A 14,401-nucleotide genomic window follows, 5' to 3' on the forward strand; every position below is an offset into this window, starting at 1 on the left:
CATACAAAATAGAATACAATAAGTGGATCCCTGTTGGGAGCCAAGCTGGGACAGCACACATATCCATTTTAGTGTTGGTTTATTGCCTGCCTTGTACCTATTCTGAAGCAAAATGTCAACAATTGTTTATTTTGCTTGTACAGACTCTACTGTGTGTTGACTGCCTTGTATATGTTGTCTTCCCTCAGCCTGTGTCTTATCTTAGGGTCTCCTGTGTACTATCTAAGCTGATGTGCACCTCCTTGCTGTTATCTCTAAAAATAAAAGGGTGGAATTACTGTTTGAAAGGCTGTATTTCAGCGCTCGTTTGCTCCTCGTTCCCTGCTCGCTGCTGCCGCTATTACTCACAGCTGCGAGCGGGTGAGTCCGGGGGGGGAGCGGGGGGGTTGCCCGGGTGATCGCTAGATCGTCCAGGCAGCCCATAGCATATAGCAGTGGTCTGCTGCAGTCGGTCTTATTCCACGAAGGGACGGCAGCAGATCGCTGCTATATGAGTCGTTTGTCTTTCAACATGCTGAAAGACAAACGACTGCAGCGATCAGGCAACATCGTTCATGTTGGCTGATCTTCTATTACACAGGATGATTATCGGCCTAATAAGTTCATAGGGCCTTTACACTCTGATGGATTTATTTGATCTTTCTCTTTTTAGCAACTTATGGTAGAAAATTTCTAATGAAGACTATTGTCTATGTTTTACACAGTTTGGCACTTGGACTACTATAAAAAATATGTAGATAAATTAATCACACAGAATTTGGGCATTCTAAAATTGGGAAAAAATGGTGTCCAAGGGGGGCACTCACTGTAAAGTGCCTACAACATGTATTTCAGTATAGTTCCTATGCATATGATGAGTTATGTGGAAATAATTATATACTAGAGTTTGTGATGCTTGAAAGATCTTGTCTTACTAATATAACGCGAGCCAAAATGTAATAACATACTACATGTACTAATTTTCTTTTCATTCTGTGTTCCCAGCATGGAGGAGTGTGAAGCTTTGTGCACCCGATTGGCAATCATGGTGAGAGGGAAGTTTCAATGCATTGGCTCTTTGCAGCACATAAAAAGCAGGTAAGTGAATTGACTCTTATTTATTAGTTCCTGTATAGATTGAGATTAGGTATAAATGGCACTCGATAAGCAATGCTATTTATATATCAGTGTAACACCAATGAGGATATAGGACATATCTTTGTCTTTTTGACCATGTTTGGTTTGATAATAAATGGAACAGATTTTTTGAGCTATATTCTTTTAGCTGGGTTCACACTACGTATATTTCAGTCAGTATTATGGTCCTCATATTGCAACCAAAACCAGGTGTGGATTAAAAACACAGAAAGGATCTGTTCACACGATGGTGAAATTGAGTGGATGGCCGCCATATAACAGTAAATAACTGCCATTATTTCAATATAACAGCCGTTGTTTTAAAATAACAGCAAATATTTGCCATTAAATGGCGGCCATCCACTCAATTTCAACATTGTGTAAACAGATCCTTTCTGTGTTTTTATTCCACTTCTGGTTTTGGTTGCAATATGAGGACCACAATACTGACTGAAATATACGTAGTGTGAACCCAGCTCAAAGGAAAAGTTTGCGGTTTTCTAAAAGCCGGCAGCCTGCAGGGGAGAAATAGATTTTAAGTAACAACCTACCTCTCCTCGTACCCGCACTGAGCAGCGTGAGCGGGCGCGGGAACCCCACTGGCTCCGGGATGTGTGTCTACGTTATGACCCGGCTGATGGACTGGCCGCTAAGCCAGTCAGTGACTGTGGCGGGAAACTGCTCTATTGGCTGAGCAGCTAGTCCATCAGCCAGGACAGTCATTTTCCCTCGAATGGCGACATCATCATAACTGGGGGGACATATAACTTCCGGCAAGGGTCCCGCAGCCGCTTACCGCTGCCATGGGGAGAGGTAAGTGCATACTTGAAATCAACTTCCCCCCTCCCCCCGCAGGCTACCAGCTTTTAGAAAACGCCAGGAAAAAAAAAAAACGGCCAGACTTCTCCTTTAATAGTGGCCAATTAGACAATGTATAACAAAAGACAGTACAAGACTATACTTACAAAGGCATTTATTTAAAAATAATATGCATGGTTTACCATGCCCAAAGTTAGAAAAATTTTGGTCAAATTTAAAAAGTAGAACGTCAGTAGAATAGTATGGCGCAAATGTGTGTGCCATATTATTAAAAGGAAAAAAAAACTTTAGAAGTGACCCCAACACATCCATACAAGTTCATTCTCTGCAGCACAAAGAATTTTCATCCACCGTAAGCAGAGAAGAGCCTAGAACTTTTTAATGCCATGGAAATATTCTGCTCACTTATTATGCTAGTGAGAAGTCTTATTAATCCATATAACAAAGCTAACCACAATTCACTGCAGCAGTGTGCAAGGCTTTGTAGAGGTCACAGTAGCTTGAATTCATATTTTATGATGAAGTGCTGAACATTACAGTATTTCACTCACAAGGATATCCAGCAAATTCTTCATTCTGTTACTACTTTTAACTTTTCATACTGAATTATGTATGTGAAGGTCTTAAATTGAAAACAGAAGTAAAATATAAGATTTTGATAAGATTAAATGTTCAGAGTGTTTCATTTTAGCCAAATTCTAGAATCACATATTCATTTTAGCGCAGTTCTTTCAGCTAAATGCAGGGGAATATACAACAAGAAGGGAGGATATGGAGGAACTGATACATTTCCTTACTAATACTCTTGAATAATGGCACAAAAATTCAGTTTATGGCATTGGGGCTCCTTCCCCCTACTTTAGAGTTTTAGAACACATGTAAAAAGGTGCATGTCTTTCAAATGTCAATTTTTGGTATGTATTTTTTTCCCTGGAAATTTTTAGGTTCTATAGGTAGTTCTGAGAGGACAATGTGAGGAGACTTCCAAGCTTGTAGAGGGAGCCTTATGCTGCAGTACGGCTGGTGTCAGTGAAGTTCATCCCAGCCGTACCACATAATATACTGCAATACCAGCCTGATGAACCTCCTTTCTTTTGAACTGAAATGGGGGCAGTTTCCGCACCGCATGCATTTTACCATAGCCGACAATGTAAAGTGTGGCCGGACCCTTACTATCCATTGTCTGCTCAGTCAGTCTTGTGCAACCGCTATTTAATGAATAGTGGCTGCACAAAACTGACATGTCAGTTTTTTGTGCGGCTGCTTAGATTCCCGGTCAGAGTGTATACAGAGTATTTACCCTCTGGCTAGGATTTCATAGACTTTAATGTGATCGGCAATTTCATTACATACCGAACGTTGTTGCAGAACTGCAACTATGTCTGGTGATAAAGCGACTCTATACTCACAATCTGACCCCACCCCAACCGCCTGTACCTTTGGATAGCTGCTTTTAATCTAAGATCTGTTTTGGGGTTTGTTCGGCTGGTGACATGCCTGGCATGTCTCCCTGACTTGAGAAAGGGGTCCCCTGTACCCCGAAATGTGTTGTCCCTTGAGACAAACAAATGTGTTTTTAGTAATACCTGCTTTGGACTTTGTCCCATATCTACTGTCGGACAGTGCCTGTCAAGTTTTTATCTACATCCACTGCTGCAAACTGCGGGGATTTGACACCCCACCACTATATATATATATATATATATATATATATATATATATATATGGACTTGTCACTCTCTTGTTATAATATTTTAAAGGAACACTTGTCCATAGTATTTATTTAAAAAAAAAAAAAGCCTAAAAATGCATCAACATGATTCGTGTAAAACCAATCAAAAAGAGTTGTCCATTCACATTTGCTAATAAATGTGAGAATGCATTGGTCGCAAACAACAAATTCAATGCTGCTAAACGGTTGTGAATGCATTGCGCCTGAGGCAGAAAGCATTAAACTGCAAATAATTAATTTCCATCCAGTGAACCTGCACAATGTGACGTTACTGGATGACGCACTGTCTACATTATGTGAGCTCTTGACATTTTCTATTGTGGCTTTAATGCTCCCATCACTCACTTCACATCCTCACTTCAGGACTGGAAGTGTTTCCTAGCTACAGAAAACTCCAGACTTCTAGAATAATAACTGAATAGCGTACTCTTTGATATGTTACGATCTGCTGATTCTTTGTTATATTTTTAGGTTTGGAAGTGGCTTCACAGTGAAGATGCATTTGAAGGACATCTCTGTCAGCATTGAGAGAATTACAAACTTTATGCATTCACACTTCCCAAACACCTTTTTAAAGGTAACATTTCAAGTTTATGTATAGGTTGTCTTTACGTATCTGTGTCACTACATTTCAAAGACAAATGGCTATAGTATGGTTATAAATAACTATAATTAATTGTGGATTTAGATTTGAGAAGCTATAGACTATAGATTGTTTATATAATCTTTAAGTTGTACATTGGAAGCTCTATTTTAGACAACTACATAATACAGTGGTCTTATCAGAATCCCTGAAGGGTTGTTTCACACATGGAATATTTCTGGAAAAATGATGGAACTAAATGCTGCAGCTGGATGTTAGGTAGTCAGTCAATAAGGTAACACATCTAATATGCTGGTCTTAAGAATCCCCTCCGCCCAGGCATGAAGGATTTATAAAGAGAAGCGAGACCCATGAACTAAAACACTATTTTGAGGAAGAAAAGCCACAATATAATGCATCATGAGGCAGGAAAAAAAATCACACTGCACACACACACACAGAAGTTGGGATCCTACAGATCTATCTCTATCTTTATAGTAGACGCTAAGAAGCAGCAGCATGGAGGACATTATAGAGCAGTAGAGAATAGTCTATGCGGTGAATCAAGTCCTTGGGTGAGATTCATTACTTAGTAACCCCTTGTGAATTCTCTCTATGGCTGCCTCGCTCTCTCTCCCATCTCACTCATCACTGCTTCTATCTCCATAGACTTGTATAGGCAGCATGTAGCTGATCTCTCAGTTAGCTTCTAGTACATTTTGAAAATACAGAGATTGAGCTTATTAATTATAGTAAGAGTAGTAGTAGTAAGAAACATTTTCTTGTACAATGAGAATCTACTGATAACGATGTAATGATGTAACAACACAGACATTATGTTACAGTACAGAATGAATGTACACAGTGATACTACCAAATAATGCACAGTTCAGGCATAAATAACACAAATAGAAACCTACAACATAGTCCTCCTTAACCATGTCTTGCCTATGTTCCCTATTAAGCCATATAAATGTCATTGTGTGGGGTCCACACAGGGTTTCAGCAGTGGTATCCCATTTCCCCATAGTGAACAACTCCTTTGACCAAATGGTAATTACTTGATAAGAAGTACATAGTGTTGATTTAAAAATATTTTATACCGTAGGTGTCAGTAAAGTACAGCTGCTGTTTATGGCCTACAGATGGAGATCACAGGAGCCCCTCTAAGTGGTCCATAGACAGAGTACACATTTAAAGCCTGTTTACTGTTGACAGTATCTGGGCACAGGCAATGAGTTTCAGAGTTATTATCAGTTACTATGGATAATTATCCAATCGCAGCTGCATATATAAGGATCAATTCCCTAATCTAAAGATTTAAAGAGTTTGGCACCAAAAATGTCTGAGCACTCAGAAAAGTGCTATGGCCCAATCTGTCATGAAGGTTTGTGAGTTTCTGCTACATATTTATTACATGTAAGAAAATGAGTTTCCTTTAATTTGGCACCAAGATTGGAGCTTTACCTCAAATGTTCCATTCCATTTTTAATAGGCTTCATATATAATGCACAATGCAAACTGTAAAAAAAAACTAAGATGTAGAATGCTTAATACTGACCGTAGATTATTGAAATATACCCTTAACTGTCCAGTTACAGCCCCCTTAGCTCTCGTCTGGCAGAGGATCATGGGAGTTATAGCCCAACAGTAGCCAGATTCTGCTGGGATGTTGGACTGTTGAGTGCTTTTCCCCTAGCTAGTTTCCATAATGATGCTCTCCAAGCGCTTCCTGCCAAAACAAATATCCTACTTTGCTATCGCCTAGAGCTGTTTCTGTGCAGCAAAAGAGCAAAGTAAAAAAAAACCAAAAAAAAAAAACCTCTACTATGATACATCTTAATAATTCTGTAAAGGTTTTCTAGTATGAAATAAAACAAAGCTGACTGCTTAATTACTTACCCCTGATGTGGTTTATTTGCTTTATATACCTATTAACATTCAGGGGGATTATCGGATAATGGACCCCATACCGTTCAATGAGCTTTATTAAAGGGAAAAAAAAAAAAAAAGAATTGTAATATTTTAAAGAAACCAATGTCTTCTTACAATTCCTCTTTTGCAACTTTATCCTTTAGAACAATTGAAGTTTTCTCTTTTTTGCTGGCGGGTCACTCTCAATTTTTAAGGGCTAGAAATCCTGTAAGGAAACAAGTATTAAAAAAAACACATTGCAATGTAGTGAATGTAAAAATAAGAAAGTATGGGGTTGATGATTTCTGGCAATGCAAATGGATTATTCGGAATAAAAGATTGTTTGCTTTAAGCAGACTGATTCTGTGCTCTGTAAATAACATGTTTGTGTAGAGGATGTTCTATTGTGTGTAAAGCAGTGGACTGTGAGAGCAGAGTATATGTGAGCTGGAGCTGAAACACAGAGAAAAATTACATTTCGCTCAAGCAGCCCCTCCAGCTGTAACATAAACTTTTTTTTCTGCCTCCTACGCCAGTCTTGTCGAAATTAAAGAAATATCTTGGAGTAAAATGTTCTAAAATTATTCAGAGGCGAAACCCTTTGGATAAATTCGACCACTCTTGGACTGCCTTTGAGCCAGAAAATGAAATCTGCACATTAAAATTCAATAAATTTGTTGGACCATCAGTAGCTGCAGACCTCTCGTAAACTCAATCCAATCCTAATATGGTGTGCATATATTCAGTACAGGAGCAAATAGTCCAGACTAAAACAGCAGCTGCCAACTGCAAACAACACTATTCTTTCATAAAGGGAAACCGACAACTACATACAAAATGTCACCTGTTATACTAAAAACACATAGGATACAAGAAACCTAAAAAGCACAGAATAGGAATGCACTCTTGCTCAGGACCCAGCAATAGAGGATACCAATCGTACAATGTTGTATAACATACAGATACTACAGGAAATGTGAGAGACCAACAAAGTTATGGTCTGAGTTAAAGGGGTAGTGCGGCGGTAAAGAATTATTTACAGAATAACACACATTACAAAGTAATACAACTTTGTAATGTATGTTATGTCTGTGAATGGCCCTCTTTCCGTGTCCCACCACCCCCAGCCGTGTACCCGGAAGTGTGGTGCGCTATACATTACCTGTCAGGTGCCGACCTCCGTCTCCGATCTTCAGTCAGTGACGTCTTCTTCGGTCGTTCCGAATGCCAGCCGCCCTCTGCAGCGTCATCCGATGCTCAGCCGCGATTGGCTGAGCATAACTGTGCTCAGCCAATCGCGGCTGGGCGGCTGATGACGCGGCTCAGTCGCGATTGGTTGGGCACAGTCGGCACGTGACAGGTATGTATAGCGCACCACACTTCCGGGTACACGGGGGGGGGGGGACACGGGGAAGGGGGCCATTCACAGACACAACTTACATTACAAAGTTGTATAACTTTGTAATGTGTGTTATTATGTGAATAATTCTTTACCGCCGCACTACCCCTTTAAGGGCTGAGAGCCAGAAACGCGTCAGATCATGCCTTGTGTGTTTCTTCGTGGATTTTGTGAAATAGATTTTCAAAGTATTAAAACAAAACTTTTTACTCGTGGGAGTGCCGACCAACATCTTCTCTTATCAGACCAACAAAGTTACATTGCATAACCCTCAGCCAAATGCAGCATCTGGTTACATCAGCCCAAACAAGTACATATCCCTAAAAATAGACACTTCCAAAAAATATTGTTAAAGAAATCAACGGGGTTGTGATTGTAGGCAGTTTAAAAAAATGTTTTCTATGCTTAAATCAACACTTGAGACCAAAGAGAGACCAAACACAAGAGGGCTTAGTTCTTTGCACTCACAGATATGGCTTGGTGTTGATTGACAGCCATTCCTGAGTGCACATGGAGTGGGACATGTCTTTACTGTGCATGTGTACAGCAGCTGCACATCCACAGAGAATCCTGGGGGTGCTTGCATTGTATGGTCAGCTCTCCTGTCACACAGCACCAAAACCTCTGTAACCACATAGTGATATACTGACTGAATTATTGCATACTAAAGGGCATTGTCTCCTGGTAAACATGCATAGTTGATGATAAAATTAGCATATGTTAATATATTAGCCTAAGTTAATTGCCCTCAGTTGATATACAACCTGCACAATAAACAGGTGTCTTTCCTTGCATTACTAGGGCTTCTTGTGTTTGGTCACTTTTTTTGAAGCGAAAAAAAGACCAAATATAAGCACAGAGGGGGCATGGACCACAGACCATTTACCATATGTATAACCATTTTAACATAGAAAACATTTCATGACGCATAAAATATCAAGAATTTCTGAGGATCTCACAATTAACTCAAATGATGCAGCATGCCCAAATGTTATGAAGGTTCATTGATTGGTTCACTGACCTTGTGTCATGTAATGTTGTATGTATGGGTTTGCTTTATTATTACATGAAAAGGCTAATACAATTCCAATTTGGAAAGACACTAAATTAACTTCTTAGGCTTTGTTCACACATAGCATTTATTTATTTTTAAAATCACAGCAAAAGTAGCGTTACTTTACTGCAATTGTGCAATTCATGGTAAAATAGTTTTAATTAAAAGCTGTGTGTTAACATAGCCTTTGCTCTAACTATATTGGACAGTAATATAATACAACTTTTCATTACAGGAGAAGCATTTTACTATGGCAGAATACCATGTCCCTATTTCTGCTGGAGGAGTCGCTAGTATATTTGACCTGCTTGAATCTAACAAGGGAACCTTGAACATCATCCACTTCTCAGTCAGTCAGACGACTCTTGATGAGGTACTGGAAAAGATTTCTAATGCTTAACGTTATTTCTCGTAATACCAATTTGTTCTTAACCCTTTCACGACCTGGTGTCATTGATCCCTCAATGCCCAGGTCGTTTTAGGACATCAGCTTATGGGATCATAATGATGTCCATGTGTCTGCTCCCTCTCCTCTGTCCCCTGCCACTGTTACAATCTTGTGACAGTGGCAGGGGTGAGAGGGGAGGGGGCAGAGCTCACTGCCATGCACCCTGCACACTCAGCCTTCCCTTCCTCCTCCCGACGGCTTCCATAGCCAGGAAACCGGCAGCCTCAGGTTTCCATGGCTACCATTGGGGCTATGTGATCACTTCGCAGACCCCCCAAGGACAGCGGATAGAGAATTCCCCCTCTGTAGAGGGAGAATTCTCTGTCAGAAGCCCTATAGATGCTGTGGTCGTGCTGACCTCTGTATCTACAGGGCTAACGCTTCGCACCGGAGCACGGCTCAGGTGCTGAGAGATGCGTCGGGTCTCCAGCTTTCACTGATAGCTCCTGATCCTGCGTTGTCGCTGCAGCATCAGGCATAGGCTGCAGCAACGTTAATTTACTGCTCAGCGGCGGGAGGGGGTTAAAAGGGAATCCGTCAGCTCCCGGGCACTATCTAAGGTGTTGACAGTGTGCTGTAGCTGGACGACCCCAGTGAGGATGGTGCCTTTTTGGTAATTTTCCGTGCAGCGGATTATGTACAATCTTATGTCTCCTACTGTCACAGAACTGTTGTTCGTGCCACACTTGTTATGCATCCTCCTCCCGCTTCATGAATAATCAATGCTGCCCGGCCTCCTGCTCGCTCAGCTGTCAGATTGCAGATCAGTGCTCTATAGGCAGGTTATGTCTGAAAGAATCTCTCCTCCCTAATGTGTTGGAGCTGTGGTCTAGGGGTAAGTCACCTGTCTAGAGACCTGCCAGCACATCATTCTCTGGTTCGAATCCCCTGATGGAAATTAAATAAATGTCTTTTTTCCTCATTATTGTATCATTTTTAAGACTATGTTCACACACACACACACAGTATTTTTGCTCAGTTTATTGGTCAGTATTTTGCAACCAAAACCAGAAGTGGATTGGAAAGACTGAAAGGCTATGTTCACACACTGTTGAAATTGAGCAGATGGCCGTCATTTAATGGCAAATAATTACAGTTTTTTTTTAAAACAACATCCGATATTTGCCATTAAATGACAGCCATCTGCTCAATTTCATAAGTGTGAGAACATAGCCTTTCTGTGTTCCTAATCCACTCCTGGTTTTGGTTTCAAAATACTGACCAAAATATTGAGCAAAAATACTGTGTGTGAACATAGCCTTAAAAATTATTCAATAATGAGACAAAAAAAATAAAGACATCTATTTAGTTTCCATCAGGGTATTTGAACCAGAGAATGAACTGCTGGCAGGTCTCTAGACAGGTGAGTTACCTCTAGACCACAGCTCCAACACATTACAGAGGAAAGATTCTTTCAGAGATAACCTGCCTATAGAAGACTGATCTGCAATCTGAAAGCTGAGCGAGCAGGAGGCCGGGCAGCATTGATTATTCATGAAGAGGGAGGAGGATGCATGACAAGAGTGGCACAAACAACAGCTCTGTGACAGTAGGAGACTTAATATTGTACATAATCCACTGCACAGAAAATTACCAAAAAGGCACCATGCTTACTGGGGGACTGCCAGCTACAGCACACTGTCAGCACCTTAGGTAGTGCCCAGGAGCTGACGGATTCCCTTTAATTATGTAATCTTCATTATTATGATTGTAATGAATATATGCTTACCCATGCTCTAATGCCCAGAAATAAACAGTTATCTCTAGGGAAAGCCATACCTGCCATATATTAGTTACATTTTATATAATCACTTCCATTGCATGATACTATTAAGCCATAAAAGGGCATATGGACAGGTCATGTCTCCTTTAATCGAATCAATTAACAGATTTTTTTTTCTTTGCAAAATTCGACCTTTTATTAGAGATGAGCAAGCAATAATCGATCAAGTAGCTATTCGATCGAGTATTGCACTACTCGAAAGATTCGTTTTTGATTGAGTATCCGATTGAAAATTCAAATCTAAATGAGCTTTACTAAAACAGCAGAACAATTCTAGTCACGTATACCATAGTTGCCCTTCCACGTTCCCCCGACGTCCTCTTTATTAAATTGAAGCTATTACCATGAGCGGTATTAGGCCACATTCCCACTGCAACAACAGCCGTAATTTATGCAAAAGATACGTTGTGTGAACATGGCTTTAGCGGTATTAGCTAACTTTTCGATTACAATATCAAAACTAAAACGAAAAAAATATTGTTTTAATTACATTTACTGTAAATAAATATATATATTATTTATTTATTAACATTATATTTAATTGAAACAGCATTCTTTTGTTTCAGTTTTGCCATTGTAAACAAAAATAGCAATATGAAATATTACAGGGAGCAGTATTACTGCATTCCAGAGGTGTTAGCATCATTTTCTAAAGGTGTCAATATAGACTTGGTGACCTCCAAGAAACAAGCATTTTTTCCTCATTGACTTTAATGGGGAATACCCAGTCCCCGTCCTAACAGCTTCCTGGGCATTTTTGGAGTGATTGGTTCCCTTAAATATATGTACATGGGTATTCTAATCAAATTTTGAACTTTAGAATATTTCACTACTTGCACATGTCTACCTTTTATAAATAATCTAATAGAATGTTATTGACATGTTGCTTTGTTTCTTTCCAGGTTTTCATTAACTTTGCCCAATCTCAGTCAAATTCAACAGACAGCTCCAGGGAAAGCAGTCAAGGAGCTCCCCAACAGGTGGTGGTTGCCTAAAGAACTCGCCATTGGGTGAATGTTTCTTAAATTTGAAGCACTTTTAAAGACATGGTCACTTAGTTAAACTATTAAAACGTGACCATATACCGCAACATTGATTCCAGGGTCCTCACATTGTTTCAACAAGCAAAAAAGTGCACTTTTATACCTCATACTTATAAAGTAGGCTTAGGTCTGCGTGTGTTCATTGAAACTGCCATAGATACTGTGAGTAGTCTTTGATTCTATGATAGTGCCATATGCAGATGACACCCAAACATATTCAAACATACACAATGGGGCATGTCTTATGCCTACATTTAGCTAGAAGATACTGAATCTACACTTTTAATTTAAATTCAGAATTTTTAGTTGCCAAAACATAGAATTTACAGCCCCGATTATTTTAATAAAACAGTAACATACAACCTTCTGAAAGTAAAAAATGGACATGTTTACATTTTATTAAAGGTTATAATAATAATAAAGGAAATGAAAACATTTCACTTTGCATTAGCTACCTCTAAAGCTGCTTTTCTATTTCCGTTCTCTACAGCTTTAATGTGTGTATACTTCTATCTGTAATGTTTAGTACTATGCAGGGATATAAAAAACAGCATTTTGTATCTAATTAAAATAAGTTTGATTGCCATGTAGCCTTGAACTACATGTGCACCTTACAGTGCTAACCTCATTAGCCGTAAGGAACAATTATTTTCAAGAAAAGTTAGTCATAGGTATAACTTCTTCTACGCCAACCTTCCCATTAATGGATGCTCCTAAAACTTTGACTGAAAGCACTGGAGATTAATATATTCATTTGCAGTTGAATTATTTATTTTGCTTCTTCTAAAACACTAAAAACTGTGATCCTAGAGAACCATGGTGGGCAAAGGTTGGCACAGATGCTCTGCTTATGACATTTACTCAGTTAAGGCCATGTTAAGCCACAACTCAGGACCCTTTAATTGACAAATGCCATGTCTAACAGGACTCTTTACTCCAGAGACATACAGGCATCCAGTGAACATTACGGACAGCCTATATTTCAGCGGACGATTTTTCAAACAACACTACTGATCTGCTTTAGGCTATGTTCACACAACATCAAAAATAGAGAAAAGGCAGGCGATTTTGATATTTAAAAAAATGTCTTTTATTGCCGCGATTAAACTGACTGCAATTGCAATGCATTGAAGTCAGTGGAAAGACAGATGTCCTAAGCACACAATGTATTGAATAACGGACGTTTTTAACGCGGACATCAAAATAATGAAGATGATCATTATTTTCGGACGTCTTTTGCAAACAGCGGACGTTTTTTAGTAGTTGTTGACACACAGTTTTTCTTTTGTTTTTAATGTTAAATTTAATGGATTTTTAAATTAAGCAACAACCAAAGGCCAATTAATTAACCCAAACAAGAATTATGTACCAATTGCCGTCATTGCACTAAGGGGAGGCTAGACAGCTAAATGACGTCTGTTATTTTAGACTCAAAATGACGGACTTCATTTTAAACAGAGCTGAAAAAAGTTGTGTGAACATGTTGTGTGAAGTTAAGGGTACCGCACAATAATACACATCAGTCTCACCAAATAAAATATACAAAAGCATTCCTTTACCTGGAGCAAAGATTAAATGTATTGCCCTGGCTAAGAAAGGAGTTACTTTTTGGTGAAACTTCACAAACAGCACCTGCAGTACCTGGCTCGCCAGCTCCATTTTCCATTATACCTCTATATATTGCTATAGTTGGCTTCACTTATACTCAACAGACCTCATGCAATGCATTGCTGTATCTATGGGGTAACGTTATTACTGGTCAGTAAAATAATTAAATATCTGTATAAAAAGAATGTTAGCATCTTGTATTTTCATTCACTATTTCGGATGCTAATACTGTATTTTATATTTGTTGACTACCTAGATTTAAAGTAATTTAATAAAACAAAAAAAGAAAAAGAAAAAAAAATGTATAGAATTTTTGCACTTCAGTTCAGTTGCTTTAGTTGTTATTTTTGTTTTATTTGAAAATGATAAATGCACTTACAGGAAGAGTTCTTATGCGAGCAGTAACAAAAGTTTTACATAGGTGGTTATTTGCCTATTTATGTTGACAGTGCCATTGTATCTGATGACTAAAAAAGTGATTTTTGAAGCAAAATGTTTACAATAAATGTTTATGTTTCTATATTTGGTGTAGTTTTGTTTATTTTAAGTATTCTTCTGTAAACCAATGGCAAAGTTTACACAGAGTATCTGCAGGTATGATGCCACTGTACATATATTTAAGGGAACCAATCACTCCAAAAATGCCCAGGAAGCTGTTTGGACGGGGACTGGGTAGTAAAAAAGTGCAGTCCCTGTTGCTGACACCCGCCACAGCTGTCCCTGCCTACTTGACGCACTCTGCTCTAAAAAGCAGCGGACAACTTTCCCTCTAATAACGTATGGTGAAAACACACAAGACAAGACAAATACACACAAAATGGATAGTCAGCAGTCCAAGTCCGCAACGTTCGGTATACTGAGGTACAAAATCGGGGGCCAAAATGAATTGTTGAGGTCCAAAA

At 39.1% G+C, this 14,401-nt stretch overlaps 1 protein-coding gene across 2 annotated transcripts in view; it reads left to right on the forward strand.

Annotated features, from left to right (window-relative positions):
• Positions 1-13,971, forward strand: part of ABCA12 (ATP binding cassette subfamily A member 12) — a 76,039-nt gene extending 62,068 nt beyond the window's left edge. For both annotated transcript variants that reach the window (XM_069983202.1, XM_069983203.1), the window contains 4 exons: positions 985-1,077; positions 4,139-4,244; positions 8,853-8,990; positions 11,751-13,971. In XM_069983202.1, the coding sequence (XP_069839303.1) occupies positions 985-1,077; positions 4,139-4,244; positions 8,853-8,990; positions 11,751-11,843 (430 nt within the window). In that variant the 3' untranslated portion in view covers positions 11,844-13,971. The remainder of the gene's footprint in view (positions 1-984; positions 1,078-4,138; positions 4,245-8,852; positions 8,991-11,750) is intronic.
• Positions 13,972-14,401: the final 430 nt, after the last annotated feature.

This window comes from Dendropsophus ebraccatus, chromosome 9, assembly GCF_027789765.1.
Source record: "Dendropsophus ebraccatus isolate aDenEbr1 chromosome 9, aDenEbr1.pat, whole genome shotgun sequence".
NCBI classification, from domain to species: domain Eukaryota; kingdom Metazoa; phylum Chordata; class Amphibia; order Anura; family Hylidae; genus Dendropsophus; species Dendropsophus ebraccatus.